This window comes from Dioszegia hungarica, assembly GCF_025882075.1.
Source record: "Dioszegia hungarica strain PDD-24b-2 chromosome Unknown MKK02contig_6, whole genome shotgun sequence".
In the NCBI taxonomy this organism is placed as follows: Eukaryota; Fungi; Basidiomycota; class Tremellomycetes; order Tremellales; family Bulleribasidiaceae; genus Dioszegia; species Dioszegia hungarica.
In genome coordinates this window covers 1,230,326-1,254,751 of record NW_026515768.1, presented here as the reverse complement: position 1 = coordinate 1,254,751, position 24,426 = coordinate 1,230,326, and the positions used below count along the sequence as shown (strand labels likewise).

The window sequence follows — 24,426 nt, the reverse complement described above, 5'->3', positions numbered from 1 at the left end:
GCCCAGCCCCGCTCTGCAGACGTTGGAGTTGTACTTCGGGCCCTGAACACTGAAGGAAACCATCTCGCCAGGGCTTTTCATCCGCTCCCCTATTAAGCCTCTTCGCTCCTCTTCGAATAACGCGAAGATGAACGGCGATACTCTTGCTATCACTCTTGACCGAATCAAGTTCTACGCGCGGGACGCGGTGGTTACCTTGACCCAGGTGAGCTAGCTTGTCCCATCACTCCCGCTGGGCGCCAAAACTATTAGCTGACCCCTAATAGTGTATATGCAAACCGTGAGCTACATTACCGCGCTCAATGACACGTTCTGAGAGCCGATATAGCTGACACCTGCCAGAGATGCAACCCTCAAGATAAACGGCCGGTCCTATACAATCGAAAAGCTCCTCGGCGAGGGCGGCTTCTCCTTCGTCTACCTGATCAGGGACCAGACTTCCCAGCGTCTCTTTGCGCTCAAGAAGATCCTGGTCACTTCGGGGCAGGAGGGCGTCAAGGAGGCTATGCGGGAGGTAGAGGCGTATAGGCGGTTCAGGCATAAAAACGTGATAAGGATCCTGGACAGCGCGGTTGTGCAGGACGAAGGAGGGGAGGGCAAGATAATTTATCTGTGAGTTGCCTGGGACTCGGAGAGGTCAAGAGGTACGGCGGATTCGAGATGAAGTGCTGCGCGGTGTGCGAGGCGTATGCAGGACATAAGAGCGTTAGACTCCTGCGATGGAAGACAGGCCAGGTATCGATGTCGGCGGGAAGAGCATGTGCTGATTGTTCAGATTCCTGCCTTACTACTCTCGAGGCAATTTGCAAGACGCCATGACCCAAACAAGCGTGACCGGTAACAAGATGCCCGAGAAGCGGCTGTTGGAGCTATTCCACGGAACGTGCTTGGCGTGAGTGGTCGTTCCCTCTGCAGCTCCGCCTTCATCAGAATGGTCTCACCCAGTGGGTATTGAAGCTGACCCATTAGTGTCCGCGCTATGCATCACTATCGCCTTCCATCCATCCCTATTCAGTCCTACCCGCCTAGTACCGTCGACGACATGTCACCGCTGAATCCCGGCGGACCGCCAGAAGCTGTGTTCGACGGGGACGAGGAGCTAGCTATGGGCAGCGGAAGCGGAGAGGGAAGCGAGGGAGAGGAGGTGCCGTATGCGCACCGTGATATCAAGCCTGCGTGAGTCTCACTGGCAGTATACTCATGTGGGTATAGCTAATCCAGCAGGAACATTATGATATCGGATGATGATGAGCCAATCTTGATGGACTTTGGATCTACTATAAAGTCCGTTGCTACATGTTGTCGTAATAGCACGAAGAAGCTGACCCAAACCAGAGCTCGGATACATGTTGATACCCGACAACAGGCACTCCTCGAGCAGGTCAGGCTCCCCTTTACTCCCATCACATGTCCACTTAGGGCCGAAGCTGACTATGTAGGACATAGCGGGAGAGCACTCGACTATGCCGTATCGCGCCCCCGAGCTCTTCGACGTCAAGACCGGCAAGACACTTGACGAGAAGGTTGACATCTGGGTGAGCTTTGTGTCCCTTTGCGCCAGTACAACAGAGCTCCGGCTGATAGTCCAGTCGCTAGGCTGCACGCTCTTTGCAGTCGCATACGGCCATTCACCATTCGAGACGGAGGGCGCGTCCGTCGGGATGGCGGTCATGTCGGGTCGATATCGGCATCCGGAGAATAATGGGGGGTATAGCGAGAAGGTCAAGGGGCTGATTGATGGGATGTTGGTGGTGGACCCCGAGAAAAGGCCGGACATCGACCAGGTACGTGCCGTCTTCATACTGCAGAAGGAAGTCACAAAGGTGATGGAGCGACTGTACTGACACCGCAGGTGATTGCAATGACCGAATCAGCGCTAAGAGGATCATCATAGCAGATCATTCCGGAGAGATAGGCTCATGCAATCCCAAAAACAGTCGCACCATCATACCAGCTATCACACCTCTACCATTAGCGATGCCGCCAAAACATCAGGCGAGACCACCACCGCTGTCGCCGTCTATGCCGCACCGACTGATACCCTTCTACAATGTGGATTATATGTCCCATCTCCGCCAGGCCAGCCCAGAACTCGTCTGATTGGCGCCGGCGCTCCCGTTCGCGCTGTCCATCCTCCTGCCTTTGCGCCACCGACCTGCGCTCTTCCCTCTCCCACATGCGCTGCTCCTGCCGTTCTTCCTCCATGCGGCGCCAATCCCGATCTCGCCCGTGCTGACTCTGTTGACGAGCCCGATGCTGTGTGTATTGTGTGTATTGCTGAGGGGCCGATCTCGCCTTCGACCGAGGTTGTGCGCAACCGGACCCGGAAGAGCTGTCGTCGTTGTCAGGGTACGGCTGACTTGACTGGCGACCTCTTGCTTGTCGCTGGCCCGCCCGAATGTCAGTGCCCTGCTGAGTTGCGGCCCGGACAGCGCGATATTGTCGCTGAGTCGCCAGTAGAACATCGTAAGCCGCGCGCTGATCGGGGTCTTTCAGGCACGTGTAAGCTTCTGCAGCCATCAGCCCCAACACTATCTAAGCCCTGCCCGCTAACACGCACATGTTGAAAGAAACTCACCGCCCAGTGCCTGGAATCGCTCGGTAGCGCCCGAGTCTCCCAGTCGCTTGTCAGGGTGATCCTCCTTTGCTTTCCTCCGGTAGGCTTTGCATACTTTGACACATCAGCACAGTCCCGCGGGATTCCGTACGAGGATCTCTGAGCTGGAAGACACATACCTTGCTCGGCAGTAGCATCTTCTGGGACCCCAAGCAGAGTATAATGAGTGGTCTCCGGCATGGTGAAGAAGTGTCCGGAACGAGCTGTGGAGACTGTGACAGACGGTCTGTACGGGACAAGAGGATGTCTGATGGTGATTGCGACTGCTCTTAGAAGAAGCCGGGAACCAGTAGCAATGTGCATGATGGCACACAGGCAGCGTGCCTGAGAAGTCCACACACAGGGGTAGCTTGAGTATCTGTCCTCGTGCCTCGGATCTGTGGGAAGTCAATTGATGTGGTGTGATACAGCCCGCTGCGTGTTCACTTGAATGCACGACAACCACATGAACTTCGTCGGCGCAAGATGCTCACTACAGCTAGCACAGGATGCACGCCGAAGTAGCGCTACTCAAGCACTCCAGCTCATCGACGAATGATGCACAAATCCCGTCGTCCGCCCCGTTGGATCCTTGATCTCATACGTCGCCTGATGTCGCCTCGGCGCCCCTTGTGGTCCAAGCGGCCTGGTAATCGGGACCGGACCACCCATATGTGGCAGCATAGCGCCTCCAGCGATCGGGCGCGCGGGACGTCCGGAGACGGGCGGGAAAGGGTAAGGGTGGGGGTGTTGCGGCCGGTGTCGAGGGTGCATTTGCGGGTGAGGATGGGGGCAGCCCCGGAAAGCGGGTGCGGAAGGTGCCATACCGTGTCCAAGGTGATGGGGAAGGAAGGGTTGGTCAAACATGCCGAATGGATCAAAATTTGGTATGGGCTGAGGATGTCGATGACGCTTCATCTGTCAGTCAGCGGGGAGTCCCCTCTCACGTGCGAGATCCACCATGCAGAGCTTACATTTGGACCGAATGGGAAGTCTGAGAAAGCTCCGCCGGGTCTGGGAAGACCATGCATAGGCAGCGACGCCATCATCTCCGACAGCATAGACAAGGGGTTCAGGAGATGCGGCCCATCAGGCCGAAACATCGGTGGGAACGGGAAGGTGGAGAAGCCGGTCGCGCGGAAGAAGGTGTGTGGGCGATGAGATGGGTGGGGTTGGCGGGGATATTGGGCGTACATTGGAGGAGGCCCGTGCGCTCCGCCGAAATGGTCAGTGTGGGAGTAGGGTAGTGGCGGGGAGTTGGACCTGCGCGATGACGATCGTCGGAGGTGCTCAAGCTTGGTGTCGTATTCTCGGCGGGCGTGCGGATCTTTCAGGCATTCGTACGCTTCTATGCTGCGTCAGCTGAGTGCTTGACCTGTACAAGAAGGAAGCCGAGGCAACAAGGGCAGAGAATTAGAACCTTCGGTCATTCCAGAAAACCGCGACGGGGAGACTCACCACCCAGAGCCTGAAATCGCTCTGTCGCTCCCTCATCTTCAGGATGCTTATCCGGATGACATTCTGCCGCTTTCTTGAGATACGCCTTCCGCACTGCTCTAATCAGCCCAGTCCCTGCTTTCAAGTGCTCAGCCTCTACCCGAGCCAAGAGAGGTGGAGACCGAGCGGCGAACTGACCTTCTCCGGGAGTAGCGGACTCCTCGATGTCGAGCAGAGTATAGTAAGTCTGCAGATCCTCCGTATCGCTCATCTCGTACGCTCAAGTGTCTGTGTACTGAGCATGCTATGATATCGATGTGTAAGGTAGTAATCAATATGAGAAAGGTCAAATAGAGGTAAAAGCGAGTCAGCTGAGCTGCGCGAAGGAGGCACACACGCGACACACAAAGGAGGCTTGGGCGCCCTGCCGGTCCATCCCGATTATAGGTCTCTTTCAGCGCAGACAGGGCAGAAAGCTCGTTCGTCCGCCATCGCTACGATAGCTAGCCTGCGGCAGCATCGTGTCCGCGCTGTGAGGAAGGCTGGGGAGCGGTCGGCGCTGGGTATCGTGAAAGTAGGTGCTCCAGGCTGACCGAACGTACCGAACCTTAATCAGCTTGGTGCGGCGCGGTGCCGGCACGATGCGAGGAATGTGGAGCGACTTTGGAGCTTGGTGGCACTACCATAGAGGACCGGACGATTCTTGAGCTTGGACTGTCCACTTGCTGGGTGTCGGAAGGGCATGTACTGCATTGCATTTGTATTTGACGTCTAGCTAATTGGTACAAGGTCGTCGCGTTATCTATCTATAGTCGTTACCTGCAGCTCCACATTCTCTCTACTTCTCCGTTCTCGACTCGACTTCGGCCAAACCTGGCAGATCGACACACGTGGCCGCCCGACTCCGGCCATACGTAGCAGCAGGTGTCGACCGCCCACTCCCGACCTTCTGAAGATCTTCCACCTCGAGCGTAGAAGTCCGGCTGAACGACTTCTCCTTGTCGGTGATGTCCCCCTCGCCGACCAGGGTGTTGGCGGATGAGACACTACCCTTGTGCGTCTGCATCGAGCGGTACCGGTCCTCGAGGGCGGCCTCCTCGTCGACGTCCATGGAGGAGGTGGGCTTCTCGTCTGTCGAGTGGGTAGGAGGGGAGAGGGCGGCCTCCTTGGCACGGCGAGCGCGGGCGCGGGGGTTGAGGATGAGCGCGAGGAGCATGACGAGGCCGTTCTGGACGACAACGAGGGCGAATGTGACCTTTATTGTCAGAGGCGATATCAAGGCAGGATAGGAGGGACTCACTATGGCGGGAATGTCGGCCTTTGCACGGAAGAGTAGAGACAAGATGGAGAAGATAGCACCGGTGATATCGATCGATAACAGGGTAAAGGAGATGCCGACTACCTCGCGGAGCTGGTAGATCTTGTAGAATTGCGGACTAGACATCAGCCTGATGGCTTACTTCATGGAGGAGAGAGCTCACGGTGCAGAAAGAAAGGTCCGCAACCAAGTGAGGTAGCCAAACACCTTGACGGGTACCTCTGTACCAGCTGCTCTACCCGCCTATACCGTCAGCGAGATCCCGTGCTAAGCAGTGAACAACACTCACCCTCAAGCCAAAGACTGATCCGACCTGAGCACCAGCGAGGACGGTCAAGAGCGCAACAAGGCATGCCGCCGCCTTGATCGTCGACATCTCCTTGCCGTAGTGGAGGCACTGCGACCAAGAGACGGCCGAGAAAAAGGCGAATGCTTGAGGTTGGATTTGAAGGGGGATGGCGAACTGTTGAACAATGGTGTATGGACCGAGGGCGAGCTGCGTACATGCCCAAGCACTGATACGTCAGCCATGGTCAGGTGATGGATGAGAGTGGGCTTACAGCATGAAGGCGGATGACAAGCCATGGGTCGACTTGGTCTTGTAGGACTTGTAGATCTGGGGGATGATCTGTAACAGTCAGCTACCGCTCCTCTCTCGACATAAGTAAAAGCTTACTTGTATAGATCGCAGAACAGCACCGACAGCAGCCAGGCCTTCCTCGGCTGCGGGGTTGACGCCGAACAGGGGCATTTTGGACGGCGGGGGATATAAGTTGAGATGCGATTGACTTGTCAACGACGATCAAGAAGCTTCGAGCCGGTCGAGAATTGATGATCTTCGTGGAGGAGTCGAGAGCGGGGTGGGGTAGCAGCAGGCGCAAGTCAAGTATTGGGAAGAGGAAGGCTTGAGCTGAAGTACCACGCAGTGGAGATGAGCTGAGGATCCATGACATCCAGGCCTGGCCTTATATCCTTCGACATCGGACCATCAGCATCCATCTTCGCTGCGCGAAATTGCCTTGCCAAGCCGCCGTGATAGCCAGTCAGCGCCGCAATGCGATGCCCAGAGCTGCTAGGTGAGCGATAAGATACCACTTGCATACCCCATATCGGTGGCAATTGATGGGTGAAACACGGTGTGCTGGAGGGTTCGAGACAACACGGTTGGAATCGCAATCTCTTAGCGCGTGTCTGAGGCCTCGGTTGGGTGGCTCGCCAAGCCTTGAGCCGGGACGATGAGGTCAAGCGAGTGCTTCGAGTCGGTGATGGCAGAGTATAGACACGGCGTTGCGTGCGGTCATACTGGCGAAGGAGGAATTAGCGTCATTTCAGCGATTTTACCCGTCATGATAAGCCCGCATCGTGTCTGAGACCGGTATCTTCCGACCCCGGCGTGATCGCACGATAAGACGAGTCTGCGGGAGGCGGTGTTGGGTGGATGCGATAGCGAGTAGTCACGATAATACTTCAACAAGCGTAGGGAGATCGGCGTTGCTCCAGTCTAAAATCGGTTGGCGAGAGAGGTCTTGGCAGTCTAATGGTCGATCTAGTGACGTGTAACTATGACATCGTGCACTCGATTGCAAGGTGACAGGCATCTTTTGCCGCCGGTCCAGCTGCCAAGGTAGGAATGTTCGATCACTCTGGAGCTAGGAATCATGGGCGTGCTACCAATACTGGCGACTAGTATCTTTCTGCTATCGTCCCGGGAAGATGGCTGTGAGCTATCCTATCGCGGATGGGCTTTGTCCCCTCAATCCTCGCAGCACCAATTCCACGGCTGTGCTTCGGCCTTCTTCGGTCGAAGCTTCACTTGAACCCAGCTCGCTTCGCCCCTGCAGCACCATGTATAGATGCGAATCGCTGCGAAGCTAAATGGCCAAGCTGGACCATATGCATGCTGATCTTTCGGCCGGCCGTCTAATCGATAGCGCGATAACGGCATCAATGGGCACAGCTGAAACGGAGTATTGCGGCGTTATGGTACTGAATCTGCGGGATGATTTCGGAAGCAAAGTGTATCATGGGGCTCCACAGCCAGGCACCATGCGAGGTGAAGCTGAGGGTGAGGCAGCCATAGAGAGCAACTCCACCGTCCATTTGACTCATCACCTTCATTATACCCGACGGGCAGCTGGCTCTCTGAGGCTTGAACCCCAGTACGAGTGACTCTGCCACGCTGCATGACCTCCTGAGAGCGCGTTCGCCAGAGGCGCAAGCTCTGTCCCCGAGAATGTCTGTAGCGGAATGTAAGTCCCGCCTCTGATGGCTGACGGAGCGGGCAGCTAGCTCATTCTCGCAGTCGTTGCTCATCTACGAGACCTCCCCTCGGAGTTATCTCTCATATCGCCACCTGATCTGAGTGACACCGAATCCCGGTCAGAGCTGTCGCAAGCGCTCAAAGACCTCGAGATAGCAGGTACGGTCGAGGGCCGGCATACCGTACTTCAAGCTGCGGCCCTCGTACCAGCCGAGTCTCATTGGAGTGATGCGGCGTGGGTGTGGGCAGTAGAGGATGAGCGGCTACACGGAGGGGAGAATGCTGTCCTCGGCTGGATCGCCGAGGGCCTGAAGGATGGAGTGTTTGATCGAAAGAGATGGGTGGAACGGGCGCTGGTGGATTACTCGAAGGGAGAGCGGGCGAAGAGGGCGGTCATCGCATGGGCTGTCATCGACCTAGCCGTGAGTGATAATACATGGACTACGTCATTTTGAGCTGATGTCCAGGCTTTCTTGGACATGCTAGCGGAGACTTTCCAGCAGCCCACATCGCGAATCGCCATCTGCTCCATCCTGCTTGCTGTTAGCGTGGAGCAGCATTACGAGCCTGGCACACCAGCTGAGACCACCCTCATGTATCGTATCGCCAACCATCCCATTCTCCAGCTCGTCCTCCGGTCCCTGATGTACGACACCGGCAACCACCTCTTCCCCAAGTGCATCCGCCTCCTCCTCGCTATTATCCCCTACGCACCCCTCACCCTCAACCCCCAAGTCCCCTTCCTGATGATCATCACCGGTCGGGCGATATCATGGCGGGACCGCAAATTCGTCGATGCGGATGACGCGCAGCACGATGCGGTCACTCGGACCCCTCCTCCCGCTGCGGATATCGGCTGGCAAGTTGCCAAGTCTGCCGGAGAGGAACCCATCGAGTCTACAATCGTCACCACCACCAACCGCTGCGTCACACTATGGCTCGTAGCGATGTACGGTGCCTGGCCATCCAATGTCCTCGCCTTCATCCGAGATCCCATCCCATACCTTCGCAACAAGTCCATCGAGTCCATTTATGCGGTCGACTGGGAATCGGTCTATCCTCCCGGACTGCTCGCTCAGCGGACAGCTCCTCTCCTCAAGGACTTTTCGCTCCACCCCTCCCTGGTCTACTTTACATCCGCAGCGGAACTGCAAGACGAAAAGCGGTGGGAGAAGAATGATCCATCAGAATGGCTGGCGCGGGCGCAGATGATTGCGCATATGGAGAAGACGGCGGGCGGAATGTTTGGGTTCATGGATCGTCATCAGGCCGGGCCGTCTGCAGAGGAGATTTCGGACATGATCTTGCCGAGCGAGACAAGGAGTGGGACGGCAACGCCGGGCGGGATGGGGATGTGGAATGCCGAAGAGACGGATGTGGAGCGGTTGCGGAGGGAGAATGAGAGTTTGCGGCTGGAAGCCAAGTTGACAGATAGGGTCAGGAAGCAGTTCTTGTATCGTGAGTCTACCAAACTATGCTTGAACCCAAGCCCTGACAGCTAGATATCGGACGGCTTCATGGCTATACCCTCAAATTCAATACGGAAGAATCCGAAATGAACAGCTTTGTACGCTGGATCTTACCTGTCTGACATCTATAGCTGACGCTTAGGTCAATCGCTTGAAGGAGCAAGACAAGACCATCAAGTCCCTCACTGCCGAGCTCTCGACCCATCGCGCAGAAGCGTCCGCCGCTCAGCAAAAGCATGTCAAGTGGCAAGCTCAGCTGCGGGACAAGAATACGCAGCTACGGGACGAGCGGAAGACTGTCTCTGGCGAGATGGACAAGTTGAAGGGGGACTTGGCGGATATGGAACAGGTGGTGAAGCGGCAAAAGGAGGAGCTGGCAGTGGTGAAGAACGAGTAGGTCCCCTCCCTCTTTACAGCGTGGTCTGGGCTTATACTTAGGCGTTTCAAGCTGCAAAACCAGCTTACCGAGATCGAACCGAAGATACGGCATATGGGGGACTATGAGATCCGGATGAAGCAGCTCACAGAGATGCAGCGGGTGTGGTGAGTTATTCAGCTTTTAGGTCACGGTAAATCAGCTGACATCGCAGGGATGACGATGTCCAGCGCGTCAAGGAGGCCGAGGATCAGCTCGAAGCACTCAAAGGGCGATTTTGGCAATTGGACCAGATGCTCCGCGCATGCGAAAAGGAAAAGAAGGAGCAGGCGTTGCATATACGGTGAGTCACGTACGCTGGAGAGTTGTTTCGGCTATCAGCTGATCGCTTCTAGCCGGCTAGAAACGACAGTAGCTTTGCGCGGCGAGAGTCGGCCATCATCCCCTCGGCCAAGCCGTATCCAACAATCTCGACCCGACGCATCATACTATATCGGCGTAGCGGACGAAGCGAGGAAACGGGCAGAGCAGGTCGAGAAGGAGAATCGAGAGGTGAGTCCGCTCAGCTGCACTATCTGGTTCCGATCCTCAGAAAACAAGCTGATACGTTTAGTTGCGTGAAGAACTAGAACAACTCCGGGACCAGGCCAGACGATCGCCCCAGAAGCAGAAGGAGGATAGAGCATTCATCTGGGCGGACGAGGAGAGGTCATTCCCTTATTAATGGCGACGGCTGAGATTTGTATCAGGGATTCAGATTTGGGCCAGATCTGTACGGTTCTGGTTGTTGTATGTTGATATCTGGATGCGCTGTTTCTGTCTGGTCATGGACGTGGCAGGCGTGATCTCGGACTGTCTATCGAAGTCTGGATAGATGGGAGCGGCCCATCAATCCCATCAAGCGCTGATTGATAGCTGCCCATGATAGCTGCCCATGGTTCCGGGGGATAATAGTTGACGCGACTTGTGTCTGAGACTGGACGCGACCGTCTGTTTTCTTAGCTTTTCGCCCCTCATATCGCTCATCCATCCATCAGCATGCCCCCTCGGAAAGTTCTCCCAGCATGTAAGCTTCGCAGGAGAACGTATCTTCAAGTTCATGCCAGAGACTGATATCATTAAGGCATGATCCGATACCCCGGACCACCTGGCGAACCCCTCTCCCAATCCCTCTGGAAATGCCTAGCCTGCAAGTCCAATTGGCTCGTACGAGCCAGCGTACATGGCCACATCCTCAGCGATCCTCATATCAAATGGGTTCGGATGAAATTACCGGGGACAAGACCTGTCGATCTAGCATGGCCCTGGACGGAAATCCTGGGGAGAGACGCAGGGATTAGGGCATTTTGGGATCGGGATGGCGAGGTTCGTTTAATATGGCTGAAGGTCAGTCCTGAACGCCTGGCCTGTATTCAATGTGAGCTGATTCTAGGAGGACGGGAGAATAATGGATGGACCGCGGCGGGGTTACTTTGTGGGCAGGGGAAGATTATGGCGTGCATGTGCCTCCGCAGAATGAGGAGTACTGAGACTGAGATGCCGGATCATATCTAAGCTTTAGTCACTACAGTAACTGCGTTCTTGCGCTTAGCCGATTTTTGACATCGCTTGCTAGCATTCACGGGGATATGGCTAACACCTAGAGGGCGCCTGCTCAGAGCGCTTGTCAGAGGGCCGCCGCAGCTCCAAGGAATGTGTTGCTCGGCCAAGGCCGAGCCGGTCTCGGGCCGTGACTAGCCGGTGCTTGCCGGAGTAGTACCGTTCGAAGCTCCTCAGCAGGGTCTTTCCTGGTCTTTCACCTTCACTCTCATCTTTATTTACGCGAATATACTCAGCTCCTATCCATAATTCACAAGATGTTCAAGATTGACGAAATCTTCAGCGTAGCAGGCAAGGTGAAGTGCTCGTTCTACGGAGGTGGACAAAGCTGACGGTGCCAGGTGGTCGTCGTTACTGGCGGAGGGACTGGTCTCGGCAAGGGTGAGCTGTAATGCCCCCTGAGCGATACAGGCCAGCAGCTGATCATGTAGCCATTGCCGCTGGGTACTATGAGAACGGCGCCAAGGTATACATCACCGGCCGGCGGAAGGAGGTGCTGGACGCTACAGCGGAGGAGCTCAAGAAGCTCGGCGGGTCGGGCAGCATCGTCACGTACGCCTCTTGGACTTCTGGGCCTTCGGACAGGTGCTGATATGGTAGGCTTCAAGGAGACGTGGCGACCAAGGAAGGCTGCACCAAGATTGCCGACGCGATCAAGGAGAAGGAAAGCAAATTGGACGTGCTTGTCAACTGTGCGGGAGTTGGGAATGCCTACAAGAAGCCGGCTCATCCGGATGACCGTAAGCTGCCCATTCCCTCATGTTAGATTAGCTGGGCAACGAGCTGATGATCACAGAGGATGCCCTTCAGGAGCAGCTCCAGGCAGTGGACGAGTATGTTAGATCCGGACTTGACATGTCACAGAAGTGCCGGGATCCAGAGCTGAATCCCTCAGTGTCGACTTCAACCAGCTCAACTCGATCAATGTCAACGGTAGGTCGATATTGGGGATGGTTCCTCGTCTCACACCTGCTGAAGGATCCTAGGCGTCTTCTTCCTCACCGCCGCCCTTGTGCCTCTTCTACGCAAGTCAGAGAACCCTAGCGTGATCATCATCGCGTCCATCGCGGGACTGGCGAATCAGCGAGCCACCGGATCGATCATGTATGGTACGACCAAGGTCAGTTGCCCGCGTGCCTCGGCATCGCGCAGAGTTAATGGTTTCAGGCTGCAGCCATCCACCTAGGCACACTCCTGGCGGGGCGTCTATCCCCGTAAGTCTCGAACCAACTGGCTGTGACCTTTGACTGACCTTCAAGATTCAAGATCCGCGTGAACACTATCTGCCCAGGTATCTTCCCTACCGAGATGACCGGTGATGTCGGCGGGAGCGGTATGAACGACATGTCGACTCGAGCGTCCCTACGAGCTCCGTTGAGTACGTCAGCCTCTTGCAGCTTGGACGACTAGACGTCTACTTCCGCTTAGGTAGTGAGCTGACACCGCAGAACGTGGCGGAGAGCCGCAGGAGATCGTCGGCCCCATCCTTCTGCTCAGCAGCAAAGCTGGCGGATACATGCACGGCACGCACTTTACGGTCGATGGTGGACGTCTGATGGTGAGCTCTTAGGAACCTGGCCATTTCGCATCTCAGCTGACGCATCGAGGCGGCCGGTATCAACGACGGTATTGCCCAGCCGGCCGAGACGAACACGTATGACCAGTTCTAGAGCTGCAACTCTTAAGACCGCCCCCGAGATGATTGTAACTAGCACAGATGTATAGGGATTCTTGTCATAGCTCGCTCCTGTGTACGGCGCAGACGAGCGTCACCGCGCACCGGATGTGGTACCGAATGTGGTCTCAGCGCCAGCGAGCCCCGTCACGCAGAAGGCGCCCCACTGCAGCAGCTGATGAAACGCGTTACGGCATGGACAGCGAGCAGCTGCTCTGCCAAGCAGAGATCGACGCTTTCGGGATCTCTTCCCTCTATACCTCGACCACCTTTATAAAACTGTCCGACTACCAGGCTCCAGGGCTGCGGCTACAGAGGCTGGGTATAGCTCCATCAAGTCGACTGAGTCAGCAATGAGTGACGGCCTCAACAAGCTAGCGACGGCGTTGACCATCTCGCCAATCACCTACCTGTTTAAGGCCTTCCGAGTTTTGGGTCTTCGCTCATTCGATGTGGAAGGCAGGGAGATACTGCTCAAAGCGCTGGAAGAGCCCTCAGCCAGGACCGGAAGCGGAGTGACAGTCAGAGATGGAGAAAAGGGGGAATTACGGAGACTACTGGGCAGTGAGGATGGTGCGGAGGGGCGACAACAAAGAAGGGGGATCGTGACAAGTGAGTGGACTAGCCTATGTGATCGAGGAAGACGAAGCTCGGGATGCGTCCGCCACGCGAGCTTGCGCAACTAAACATCGAGCTTTTGTTGTCTTCTGGGTATGCGAAAGCGGTCTAACGGCGCAGTATCGAACCACAACTCAGTTGTTGACGACCCCTTGGTGAAGCCCCCCTTCGAGCTTTTCAACACAAGAGTTTTGCTTACACGAATTAGATATGGTCAATCCTCCCCACTACTAACTACTTCCCATTTGCTTCACCAACTTTCGTATCTAGGAATAACAGGTGGACACTAGGCGGTAAGTGTCTACTCCCTTTTCTCCGCATCGATCTCTCCCCTTGTTACTGTATGAGGTTCATCTGCTGGTCTAGATTGCCATCCTATCTGCCTTACGATCGGGCTTTAGCTGACATTCATAGCATCAGACATCATGTTCACCAAACCTCTGCACCGGAAATTCTTCACCGCCGGTCAAGTCATCGAGACACATAGAGGCAAAGGAGTCTTCCAACCAGCGATTGACCAAGCAGTCAAGCTGTTACAGCAGGGTGAATGGGTACGTCGCCGCCTTCATGGACCCGGAGCTAAGGCTAACGTATCTCAGATACACATTTTCCCGGAAGGTAGGGTGAACCAGCCCAAGTTTAATCCCGAGGGCGGGTTGTTCCGATTCAAATGGGGAGTCGGGCGGATCATCATGGATAGTAAGATCATGCCCGAGATCATCCCAATATGGATCTCAGGTGAGTTGCTCTCGCAACCACACAAGTGATGGAGGCTGAACGTCAGGGTGCGACCAGATCATGAATGAATATCGAGGCTTCCCTCGGCCTATTCCTCGTCCGGGCGGTCGTGTCTCTATGACGATCGGCGAGCCTATCACTCACAAGATCCAGCCGCTCGTCGATCGGTGGAGGGAGCTTGCAGCGGAGGAGAAGGGGACGCTGGGCGTGGGCGGAGATTGGCATCCCGACGAGAAGGACGCTGGAGGTCTGGACCATGGCGGGAGGTTACAGGAGGATAGCAGGCAGCGGGAGGTCCGAGGTAGTGGTCAGCTGGCGCAAGGACGGGAGGAAGAGGTCAGGAAGCAGATCGTGGGAATATTACAAGAGGAGGTGAGGAAGTTGGGCGAGAGAGTGGAGAGGAAAGAAGGAAGATTTGAGAGGGGTGAGTGGACCCAGTCGAGAAAGATGAGCGAGCGGGATGAGGATATTAGACAGGTATGAGAGCGATCAATATCCAGCGGGTAGATCAGTAGATGTGACCTTTGCACGGGAACGTTAGCCATCGCCAGTGAATACCTGAAGCTCTTTTAGCCTGGACGAACTATATAGGTTTTGCATGCCTCCTTGGGACGGTACAATTTCTCCCTCTAGGCGGGGCGGTATGACTTGGCCAGATACACGATGATCGATACGACGAGCGAGTGGTGGGCACCTCATCGACCGTATTTCTGTAGCTCCCATTGCCGGCTACGGTTGTCAGTCATATTCCTGCGCCTCTGAGCAGACAGTCGCAAACTCACTTATCGAGGGGGCAGACTGATCATGTCAGCTGTGGTTTCTGTAACAATCTCCTAGCGGAATCAACTCACCGTGTCGGGTCTTGAGCCAGCGGGAGATGCAGTGGAAGTGGAAGGCGTGCTATTCAGGTCAGGTACAGGTCCAGTTTGTCTGGTAAAGGGAAAGAGAGCAGAGGCGACGAAAGCGGCGACGTACGTTGCAGATACCCCATGCTACCGTGCATCCTGGAGCTATCAGCTGTGCCACTATGATCTGGTCCATCAGGACAGATCAGCTCACCTTCGCCGTCCGCGCCCAAGTTTGCCTGACATTCGATACCTGCTTGATCAGCTTCCACTTCGCTCGAGCAATTCGCAATCTCGCCAGAGCAGCTGACTGAAACTTCGCTCTCCCGTGCATGGGGAAGCTTACTCGATCCGCCCGCTTCCTTCTCCGAATACAATGAGGAGGCAGGATCAAGGCTCGGAGGACTCACAAAGATCCATGATGTGGTTCCTGCAGATGGCGCAATTGTCGACAACGATATCTGCATCGTGTCAGCTATGCCTTCCACGAGCTCGGCCGAGGACGTGCTGAGCTAGCGGAGCTAGACTCACCCCAAGCCCAGAGAGCGACGGCGTTCCACTGAACTCATCAGCTCGATACTCTAGCCAGACAGGGGAGCGTTTGAGTGAGCTCACCTTCTTCACTTCGAATCGAGGCTTCTTGTCTCCGGTAGTCGCCACCTTGCTTTCTGCTGCAGATGTGCTGTCGATCTCCATGTCTGCCATATTGTCTGGGTGGGTCGAGCGGAGGTGGACGAGTGGATGATGGATAATGAGAAGGCAACACAAGGTAGAAGTGTGATATGTACGAAACGAGGAATGAGGAGGAGGTGCGAAGGGGAGAACAACGTGATCGAGATCCGAGACGTGACTGAACTTCTTCGGTCAATGCCGTCACAACAATGAGGCTTCGGCGAGAAGCGCTAGTTTGCCCGTACAGTGCCCGAGCGCGTCCGCAGCTCGAAGAGGAACGGTCAGGAACAGGTCTCTATACATATAGTAGTTATAAGGCGAATAATGAGTCTTCTCATCTAGATATCCCCGAAGCGGCACATGGTCATCGCTCGATACCACCGGCGTAGCTTTGTCCTCGCCTACTCCTTGTGGATCTCGATACCGGGCCGAGCACCGAGCGCTTGCTTGATGTAGCCGTACATGATGAATTGGGAGCTGACCAGACCGGCAGTCATGACTGGACCATCAGCATAACTTCTCTCCGAATCCGGCTCCTGGCGATTGTGTTTCGATAGTGGGGAACGTAGCCATAAGTCTTAGAGGGAGCCTGAAGCGTAGGAATGTGAGCTTACTCATTCTTGGTCCGAGACCAGCAAAGAGACCCTTGACACCTGCCTCTTTACCGAGGATGAGCAACCGGTTGACCATCGATCCCTTGGGCCCGTGACCCTTGTTGATTTGGGAGAGAAGGGTGTCGGCGGGCTTATACTATCAGCTGATGTCCCTATTGATCGCGCAATATGGAAGCAGAGAATAAAGCCAACGTGAGACAAGATGGCAGCGGCGAAACCGGCGACGATACCGCTCGACAAAGTGATACCGAAGTTTGACACAGGCGACAAGGACTCCTTCTGCTCAGGTGTCATCTGGTTGTAGATGAGTTCGGTACATCGCTCGTTGACCGTGAATTGACCTGGATGTCAGCTGAGCCAACTGGAGTTGACAAAGCAGACTTACCGATAGCGTATGGGACCTGCTTGCAGAGGATAGGGATGAACCCAGCGTAGAGAGACGAGAAGCCTTCTGTTGATGCGATCTTCGTCAGACCAGACACGAGGCCGGTAGCGTACTGCCCGATCAGCGCTTTCTGCGACACACTATGAGCCATCAAAGACTCACTTTGGGGTCAGAGACTAGTCGAATACGTGTGGCTTCGAGCGGGGTTAGGAGGATATCTGCGAAGAATCTATCGTATGAGCTATCTGCCCAGAGGCGACTGTCCAAGGAGACCGGCAAGCTCACTCTGCGATAGCAGCACCCCCGAGGTAGATAGCCGTCCTGTTCCGCACAGCGGCCTCTTGGCTCCCGGACGCTTCCACCAGGTACTTCTTCTATGTCTCGTCAGCTCAGCGTGCCTCGGTCTTGCACTCAATTTGGTGCCATCACATGGAAGCCACCAAGGAGTGACCCGAGACCAAGACTCACAGCCGCTTCGTATCCTGCGAACTTGGCTCCTCCTTGGAACAGATATCCAACTGCGGTAGGACCGAAGCCAGTCAAGAGACCTTTTGTACCCTCGGCAGCGACAATTTTCCTGCCAGCGACCAGAAGCGAATTGCCCTTCAACGCAGGGTCAATCTGGATACGGGTCTTGACCACGTCGATAGCTGCTTATCAGCTACTGAGTCAATCTGCCGGTGCTAGCAGATATGGGAGTCACATACGAGTCATGCCTCCGTGCGAGCTATGGGTATCAGCTACTTCCGCCATCGGCCGGTATGAACAAGCTCACATGGTGCAGCATAGCGCTCCAGCAGCAAAGAAGATAGAGTAGTCTTTTGCGTTGAAGTTGGGCGTCAGCGGACCATTCGTGTACGCCTGGGCCGTCTCTTTTGCTTTTTGCGCTGCCATTATGACTGATATCGCTCAAGAATGAGATACTGCTGACGGGAGAAGAGCGAAGAGCGAGTCTAGGGGAGAAAGATAGAAGTCGAGTTGACTTTGTCGCTTTGTAAATAGCACGCGCATTCTCGATGACGTATCTCAGAAGAAGGCGGCCGTGCCTGGCGCAAGGAATGGGGAGCTGACAAAAGATGGTTGACCAAGTCATGCATGTATGCAGCGAGGATAGAATAGCAGGCAAGCTCATTGCAGTGTGCGGGCGCGTGGTACATGTTCAACATTGGGATGAAAGCTGAAGAAGTTCAAACTGGCGGAGTAGACAGGTTCGAGATGTTTCGGGTCTCGCCATGCGGAGTAAGGCGGATGAATTTGAGCTAGAGATCAGAAGCATGGCGTCTCGGCGCAGGGCTAGGACGTAAGTGACGTGCGTGACATGCTACATAGTATGCGCGGCACCAGACAGGTCGGCGACCAAGAGCATCATGAAGAGTCGTCGTTGGATTGAAGCACCTTAGTAAGACAGCTTGGAAGACACTCCAGGTATACTCGAGACTGTACAAAGCTCTGCATCCCCTTGCCTTGTTCAGTGCGCACCAGCACACCGAGCTTCTGCCAGAGAAACAAATCACACGCCCAAGCGCACCCCGAAAATATCGACCGATCGAGTCCGTACGAGCGGCCGCGCGCAAATCATCGACCGTACTTTTGCAGTTCCCATTGCGTGCTAAATGGTCAGCGGCTTCCTCGAATCCCATACCAGGATAGCTCACTTGTCAAGAGGACACGCTATATGATCAGCGGCAGCTCCAGTCACGATCATCATGACCACTTACTATGATGCGACTTGAGCCAGTGAGAGATACAGTGGAAGTGGAAGGCGTGCTGGACGACGTCAGCTATACCGTCCACCGAGAACAGGGATGGTTATCTGAGTAGATGAGACGTACGTTACACATGCCCCATGCGACGGTGCAGTCTACAGGATCAGCTCGTGCTCCCGTCTGACCGCCAACCGCTCGGGACAAGAAAGCTGACTCACCCTCGGTGTTTTGGTTCGCCAGACACTCCAGGCCTAAATGATCAGCTTAACTCTCTAGCGGGAACAGTTCCCCTCGGACCGCACGACCGACATGGCAGGTCTCCATCTCGCAGGTACCCTACTGTACAGTGCAGACTCACACAGGTCCATCACATGCGACTTGCAAATGGCGCAGTTGTCGACAACGATGTCTGTTCCACCTCAGCTCACTGCTCGAGGTCGTTAATCCACGCTAACGAGAAGTACTCACCCCAAGTCCACAATGCCACCGCATTCCACTATATCCATCAGTACCCTCGCCGCATCAATTAGGTCAGGCGAAATTTCGACATACCTTCTTTACTTCCAGCTTCTTCGCATTCGGGTCAATCTTCCTAGCTGCCGGACGCTCCTTCTTCACCGTCACCTTTGCGGCGGTGCTCGTCTCCGCGGGCGGGTCGATGTCCATTTCACTCTCCATCGTAGATAGAGGTGCTGGGAGAGAGACAAAAGGCGAAAGGGAAAGAGTAGCGACTGCATTTCAAGATCAACGCGTTGGATTCCGATGCCGTAATCGATACCCGACGTGAAGTGGAGGTGGGCCACTCGAAAGCTTGAGATGGGTGCGGTGATGAGTGGGTGGGTGTGGCGTGCTGAGAACGAGTCTGATAGAAGGCAACAGTTGAGAGAGGATGCGGTCACGCTGGACTGAGCTAAATGATAGGATTGGGGGGTAGTTCAGAAGATCTAGTAAAGAGGGGCCGGGAGCGCACAGCTGCAGCGTGGGATACTATGATCAGCGATATACCCGCCAGCATGCAACCTCGGACAGGTCGTGGCTGTCTGAGGTTCTCGAATCCAAGTGTATAAGCAGAAGCAGACTCTTCAATGATGCAGACAAGGTCTGTGCAATTGGCAGTATATATAGTCCAGATGTCTACTTACCAACGGTAAGGTGGCGGCGCGGTAAGTGAGCGGTAAGCTCCAGCCGAGTCGATAAGGCGACGATAAGTCGCTGATGCTGGACAAAGAGGAGGAAGGTGGCATGGATAATGGTCACTCCCGACTGTGTGGGCCTGATAGGAAATGATTGTAGTAGACCTAGAGGGGCGACTGCGAGTGGGTGGCGGCTAGGCTGAGGGAACAGATTATGTAGGCTGCTGTTGCTAGCGATGGCCTGCGCATGGATAGTGATAGGGCCAGTAGAGTAGAGAGATGTGGATGAGTGGGTGAGTAAATGGTACCGTGTACTGGACTGGGAAGGATCTCGAGAAGGGCTAGTCTCTGTTGACTAATTGGATGATGGGCTTTGGGGTTACTCTGTATCGTTGTATGAAGGTCAGTACAAATAAGATCTTTGTCCTTGGGGCACATTATCCTGCAAGGCACGTGCTATATATGCTCCTGTGCCTCGCCCTCCTTGTCGTCTGAGGACGTGCTAGGACGTGCTAGGACGAGCTAGGACGAGCTAGGACGAGCTAGGACGAGCTAGGACGAGCTAGGACGAGCTAGGACGAGCTAGGACGAGCTAGGACGAGCTAGGACGAGCTAGGACGAGCTAGGACGAGCTAGGACGAGCTCGGACGCGTTGAGACGCGCACGACCTATGACACGTTGAGACGTGCTTGGACGAGCTGAGACGAGCTCGCATCTGCAGAGGTGCATCATGCCGTCGAGGCCTCATTCATCCAACCCCAGTCCCTTCACGTCCTCCGCCAAGACACCCACCCCCGACTCCTTCCTCTGTAGCTCAACCCTCGCAGCGCTTCTTGTCCTCTTAAACCCATACCCCGCCGGTAGTCCACCCGGAGTAAACACATCCCCCTCCCCTTCTTCCGTCTTGACCTGGTCACCCATCGTTGCCGCCCGCTTCGGCGTGGCTAGTTTCCGCTTGGACGTGGATCCGTTCCTCGACCGGGTCGGCGTTGGCGCTGGCGAGTCGAGACCCATTCCCGGTTCTTTGACTGGCGTGCGCCATGCTTGCGCCGAGCCCTCTCCCACTTCTTCGAGCTTGACCAGATCCTCCCCTTCTTCCGCCTTGATCGGCGTTCCAATCTCCGACATGACCGTCCCCTTCTTTGGAGTCTTCTTTGGGGTCGACCCCGCTCCGCTCCCCTTGGCGCCTTTCGAGACAGTAGCGTCCGGTAATTCCAGGGCAAACATGACCGCCTGGGCCCATCCGCCCATGGGACCCCATTTGTCCAGGAGGAACTCTTGGACTTCATCGTACAGTGCTTTGGACATGGGTTTGTTTTTCAGGCGAGAGGGGAAGAGGGGATGTCGAGCGGCGATGGCGGAGAGGTGGGTATCGATGGGGATAAGGTGGGGCTGTCAATCAGCACCGTCATCAAAGAGGATGAGCAAGACGCACCTGGTCAAGACACATCAACATCACACAGTCTGCGACTTTGCGTCCCACTCCTTTCAGGCCGATCAGCTTCTCCCTGACGACGTCAACTTCTCCACCTCGCCATCCTGCCAATCCCCGCTCGATATCTCCAGGTCCATCTCCAAATTCCGTCCGCAAGGTAGCCAGGCTGGACTCGATGAATCCCGCTCGATATCCAAAGCCGATATCCCGAAGTGTCTGTTCCAATACGACAGGAAGGAGGTGCGGTGCAGGAAAGAGGTGGTAGGTTGTGGTAGTGGGAACGTCGGAGTCGGCTGTTGGCGGCGGTGTGGAGGGTCCAGCGGCGGGCGGAGCGTCGTGTGCGGGATCAGGCAGAGTGAGCAGAGGAGGCGAGAAGTGCGTTCCGAGACGGTGCATCAGACCCGCTATCCGTGGTATATGGTTGTTTGTGGACGTGATGAATCTACAAGCGCTCAGTGACCCTTACAGACATCGTAACGAAGGGGACCCACGCTATCAAGCACTCCCATGGATCCTGCCTCAAGAGCCTCACTCCCCGCGCTCTCCCCCCCTCCCCGACCTTCATCCCCTCATATGCCATCTCCAGCCTCCCAAACATGTTCGGATCCCGCTCCCTCCATTCGGCGTACATCGCTTCAAGCGAGGGGTACTTGTCCAGGTGAAAGTAGTCTCTCAGCCATTTCTCCGTCACGCCGCCTCTTCTATCCAGCTCATCCTGTGTCTCCTCTGGGTATATGGCGGTGTAGTAAACCCTTGAAGTGGTCTGGCGTAGACAGACGACCCTGGGCGGGTCGAGGAGCGCGCGCGAGAACTCCTCAGTTGGGATCTCTTTCGCGGGGGTGTCCAATTCTGCCTTCACCGGGACTTCAGCGGGGAGGGCAGATGAGGTGAGGTCTGTAGTAGCCGGTACAGCTTCAGGCAGCAGCTGATGCCGGTGCCATAGGAACGATTGACCGATAGGAAGTGTATTGGCGAGGGTGAGATTTGAGGGGGAGATGGGGAATGAGGACCAGCCGGAGGGGAAGGGTGGGCGGTGGCGGGTGATGCTTGACATGGCTCGTGATATCTGGCGGATATAAAGGAGGCGAGCGATGCGGAGTTGCGGGAGCATCCACCCTATAGCTAGGGGTGGATGGAGCGAAGTTCGAGTTGCAGGTGGAGGTCTAGCCGGTGTGGGGCACCGCTTCACCAAGCGTATCCATCTCTTACACTCAAATCAATTTCAGGCTTTACCTTGGCTACGTGCATGCATAGACTTCACCTGTATACGTAGGGATGGCTGCGTACCTACCTCCGACCGGATTAACGAAGTCAGGGCATGAGATGTACTATTGGATGGATAGCAAAGACCAGAATGAGAACAGATTTGCCACCTGTCGCAACAAGACCACACACGAAATTCATGGGTATCCTCAAATCGGGTATGATATAGGTAGCTCTTCCGTGTATACACTCAATCTTCTCTCTTTCTACTGCCTTTCCTCGCTCTTATCCTCATTCGCTTCACGACGCTTAAACGAGGTAGCTGAGCGCAATGACCAGGTAGAGCGCCATCACTACACTTGTCAGCTTGTCTCTTGGCTCACACCCTTCGATTACCAATCCACTCACACATCACACCCTCCATGTAGTTCGCGCGACCGTCCTGCAGAAGGAGGTTGACGAGCATGACAGACACAAACAGAGTGATCGTCTCAAAGTTGGCCTGGGAGGTCAGCCGTCTTCGAACCATTGCACAACCCAGGTATCGGTAACATACGAAGAAAAGTGTCAGGTCTCGCCCCAGAGGCCAGGCGATGAGAACGAGGAGGGGGATCATCCCGGCAGCGATCTGGATCGAGCTTCCAACAGCAACTGTCAAGGTCAGAATCTGATTTTTGTCATATCTCCTCCGTCTCTTGATGGATTTTCGAGATCTCTTCGATGGGAAAGCGTCTGGACAGCGTTCCCGACGTCTGGAGGATGTCTAGACCACGTTTAAGGTCAGAATCTGATTTTTGTCGTATCTCCTCCATCTCTTGATGGATTTTCGAGATCTCTTTGAGGGGATGCGTCTGGGAAGCGTTCCCGACGTCTGGAGGGAGTCTAGAACGCGTTAAAAGCACTCACCGCCGATCGTAAGCTCCATTTTCTTCGATTACGTAAGCAAAAAATAATGGAGCAAACAATAGGTGGTAAAGGCAACATGTGGTGAAGTAGGAATCAAACTCACCCCCTTGCAGGCCATCCAGACACTGGTGACGTGCTCCGCGGCGTTCCCGACCAAAGGCAAGAGAATGAGCCCGATGAATCGCTTGGGGATCTTCCACTGCTGAGCTGTCTCGTCGATACTGCCCACGAGCACGTCGGCGGCGAAAGCAGTGATGACGGTGATGATGCACAGCCAGACACCGGACGAGATGGGGTCCATGTCGGGGACTTCCTCCTCCTCGCCCTCGGCGACGTCGGCCTCGAAGAGCTGCGAGTGGGTGCGGAGCTGGAAGATGAGGTAGCCGATGTAAGTGAGGAGAAGGATGATGGAGGTTCCGCGCGAGAGCATGAGGAGGCCCTTGAGGGAGGCGTCGGGCGGGTTGGGGGCGCCGCTGCCGTCCTTGAGGGACTTGAAGAGGTCGGCAACACCGTTAAGGCTGTCGACTTCTGACGCGTGGTCTGAGAGTAAGCAGGATTTCGGGCAGGAGAGCTGAGTGTCATTTACAGGCAGCGGGCAGGATGAGGGTGATGCAGGCCAAAGTCAACAAGCTCGAGCTGGCCTGAGCGGCAGTCATCTGGAAAGTCGCCTCGTAGAAGTAGAATCCAGATCTAAGGTGTCAGCAAGGCCCATGGACTCAGACTTAGACGACACGGCGACTCACGCGAAGAAGCTCATACCCAAAACGAGCAGGAGGTTGGACAGGACCGACCCAAGGAGGGACATCTGGACCAAACGAAGCTGGTCTGCTATGTCAGCAATGTCCGCTGTCGTGGACAGATTATCTGCACGACCACACTCACTCTGCATGAGGGCTGCAATAGCGACGATAAGCTCAACAGCGTTACCGAAGCTGCGCACGTGTGAGCTATGCGGTTGATACGATCCTGGCAACTCACGTCGCGTTGAGCAGACCACCAAGAGTCTGACCGAGCTTCATCGACAGCTGCTCAGTGGCATCTCCGAGGAGCTGAGAGGTCAACATAAACCCCCATAAACCGAAAGGGGTATCGGAAATGCCTCACTTTGGCAAGCGGGATGATAGCCATGAAGGACATGGTGAATCGGAGAGCCGCAGACCAGTGAAGAAGGTCGGCTGAGCAATTAGCAGGTGGTCCTTTCCATCTCGATATTGAAACGCACCGACGAAGGCGAGCGGGATGAAGACCACAAGGACGTTCAACCACGACCCCAAAAGGAGGTACCGGGTCGACCCAATGGGGTCAAACTTCTTGTTTCCGCTGGATTGGCCATTGCGGCCGTTGCCCAACAGAGGGGCGTTTTCGTTGTTGTTCGGCATGCTGTTTCAGGCCTTGAGGAAGTCGATATGTGATATGTGCTTTTCTAGCAGTCAGAGAGGTA

General features: G+C 55.4%; 11 protein-coding genes across 11 annotated transcripts; 4 read left to right on the top strand and 7 right to left on the bottom strand.

Annotated features, from left to right (window-relative positions):
* Positions 1-127: 127 nt before the first annotated feature.
* MKK02DRAFT_42655 (putative serine/threonine-protein kinase) lies at positions 128-1,894 on the top strand (the record flags this gene model as incomplete). The annotated part of the gene is made up of 10 exons (XM_053092097.1): positions 128-205; positions 267-280; positions 343-612; positions 776-892; positions 970-1,176; positions 1,225-1,284; positions 1,336-1,381; positions 1,440-1,535; positions 1,590-1,784; positions 1,853-1,894. 10 exons carry the CDS (start codon positions 128-130, stop codon positions 1,892-1,894), a joined length of 1,125 nt encoding a protein of 374 aa, XP_052948041.1.
* Positions 1,895-3,127: 1,233 nt separating this feature from the next.
* On the bottom strand, positions 3,128-4,304 carry MKK02DRAFT_31730 (uncharacterized protein; the record flags this gene model as incomplete). Its single annotated transcript, XM_053088367.1, has 4 exons — positions 3,128-3,514; positions 3,571-3,944; positions 4,055-4,147; positions 4,232-4,304. 4 exons carry the CDS (start codon positions 4,302-4,304, stop codon positions 3,128-3,130), a joined length of 927 nt encoding a protein of 308 aa, XP_052948040.1.
* An 843-nt stretch (positions 4,305-5,147) lies between these two features.
* On the bottom strand, positions 5,148-6,084 carry MKK02DRAFT_6739 (uncharacterized protein; the record flags this gene model as incomplete). Its single annotated transcript, XM_053093686.1, has 6 exons — positions 5,148-5,288; positions 5,334-5,469; positions 5,515-5,594; positions 5,641-5,866; positions 5,912-5,979; positions 6,028-6,084. Coding segments are annotated over 6 exons (708 nt in total), but the record flags the coding sequence as incomplete, so codon positions are not given.
* A 1,500-nt stretch (positions 6,085-7,584) lies between these two features.
* MKK02DRAFT_42652 (uncharacterized protein) lies at positions 7,585-10,180 on the top strand (the record flags this gene model as incomplete). The annotated part of the gene is made up of 9 exons (XM_053092096.1): positions 7,585-7,600; positions 7,654-8,033; positions 8,079-9,069; positions 9,114-9,178; positions 9,223-9,473; positions 9,519-9,623; positions 9,671-9,799; positions 9,852-10,008; positions 10,070-10,180. The coding sequence occupies 9 exons, from the start codon at positions 7,585-7,587 to the stop codon at positions 10,178-10,180; spliced, it is 2,205 nt and encodes a 734-aa protein (XP_052948038.1).
* A 1,132-nt stretch (positions 10,181-11,312) lies between these two features.
* MKK02DRAFT_42651 (uncharacterized protein) lies at positions 11,313-12,725 on the top strand (the record flags this gene model as incomplete). The annotated part of the gene is made up of 11 exons (XM_053092095.1): positions 11,313-11,351; positions 11,397-11,436; positions 11,487-11,607; positions 11,656-11,795; positions 11,852-11,888; positions 11,951-11,988; positions 12,042-12,175; positions 12,223-12,269; positions 12,315-12,433; positions 12,504-12,613; positions 12,663-12,725. The coding sequence occupies 11 exons, from the start codon at positions 11,313-11,315 to the stop codon at positions 12,723-12,725; spliced, it is 888 nt and encodes a 295-aa protein (XP_052948037.1).
* A 358-nt stretch (positions 12,726-13,083) lies between these two features.
* MKK02DRAFT_22879 (acyltransferase-domain-containing protein) lies at positions 13,084-14,569 on the top strand (the record flags this gene model as incomplete). The annotated part of the gene is made up of 6 exons (XM_053086640.1): positions 13,084-13,303; positions 13,469-13,503; positions 13,557-13,641; positions 13,763-13,899; positions 13,948-14,086; positions 14,133-14,569. The coding sequence occupies 6 exons, from the start codon at positions 13,084-13,086 to the stop codon at positions 14,567-14,569; spliced, it is 1,053 nt and encodes a 350-aa protein (XP_052948036.1).
* A 212-nt stretch (positions 14,570-14,781) lies between these two features.
* Positions 14,782-15,636, bottom strand: MKK02DRAFT_42649 (ring box protein 1; the record flags this gene model as incomplete). The annotated part of the gene is made up of 8 exons (XM_053092094.1): positions 14,782-14,815; positions 14,869-14,884; positions 14,938-14,986; positions 15,062-15,090; positions 15,146-15,184; positions 15,342-15,392; positions 15,463-15,490; positions 15,547-15,636. The coding sequence occupies 8 exons, from the start codon at positions 15,634-15,636 to the stop codon at positions 14,782-14,784; spliced, it is 336 nt and encodes a 111-aa protein (XP_052948035.1).
* A 368-nt stretch (positions 15,637-16,004) lies between these two features.
* MKK02DRAFT_42648 (mitochondrial carrier domain-containing protein) lies at positions 16,005-17,496 on the bottom strand (the record flags this gene model as incomplete). The annotated part of the gene is made up of 9 exons (XM_053092093.1): positions 16,005-16,102; positions 16,218-16,347; positions 16,410-16,558; positions 16,603-16,714; positions 16,765-16,831; positions 16,888-16,976; positions 17,071-17,252; positions 17,310-17,329; positions 17,378-17,496. 9 exons carry the CDS (start codon positions 17,494-17,496, stop codon positions 16,005-16,007), a joined length of 966 nt encoding a protein of 321 aa, XP_052948034.1.
* A 681-nt stretch (positions 17,497-18,177) lies between these two features.
* On the bottom strand, positions 18,178-18,986 carry MKK02DRAFT_42647 (Rbx1 protein; the record flags this gene model as incomplete). Its single annotated transcript, XM_053092092.1, has 8 exons — positions 18,178-18,211; positions 18,258-18,273; positions 18,321-18,369; positions 18,435-18,463; positions 18,527-18,559; positions 18,667-18,717; positions 18,777-18,804; positions 18,861-18,986. The coding sequence occupies 8 exons, from the start codon at positions 18,984-18,986 to the stop codon at positions 18,178-18,180; spliced, it is 366 nt and encodes a 121-aa protein (XP_052948033.1).
* Positions 18,987-20,185: 1,199 nt separating this feature from the next.
* On the bottom strand, positions 20,186-21,930 carry MKK02DRAFT_22695 (DNA glycosylase; the record flags this gene model as incomplete). The annotated part of the gene is made up of 4 exons (XM_053086611.1): positions 20,186-20,833; positions 20,877-21,318; positions 21,368-21,729; positions 21,787-21,930. The coding sequence occupies 4 exons, from the start codon at positions 21,928-21,930 to the stop codon at positions 20,186-20,188; spliced, it is 1,596 nt and encodes a 531-aa protein (XP_052948032.1).
* A 458-nt stretch (positions 21,931-22,388) lies between these two features.
* MKK02DRAFT_36093 (putative Calcium:hydrogen antiporter) lies at positions 22,389-24,364 on the bottom strand (the record flags this gene model as incomplete). The annotated part of the gene is made up of 11 exons (XM_053089346.1): positions 22,389-22,432; positions 22,488-22,581; positions 22,636-22,730; positions 22,986-23,007; positions 23,089-23,525; positions 23,572-23,675; positions 23,729-23,810; positions 23,868-23,917; positions 23,964-24,034; positions 24,090-24,160; positions 24,208-24,364. The coding sequence occupies 11 exons, from the start codon at positions 24,362-24,364 to the stop codon at positions 22,389-22,391; spliced, it is 1,227 nt and encodes a 408-aa protein (XP_052948031.1).
* Between the last annotated feature and the right edge of the window lie 62 nt (positions 24,365-24,426).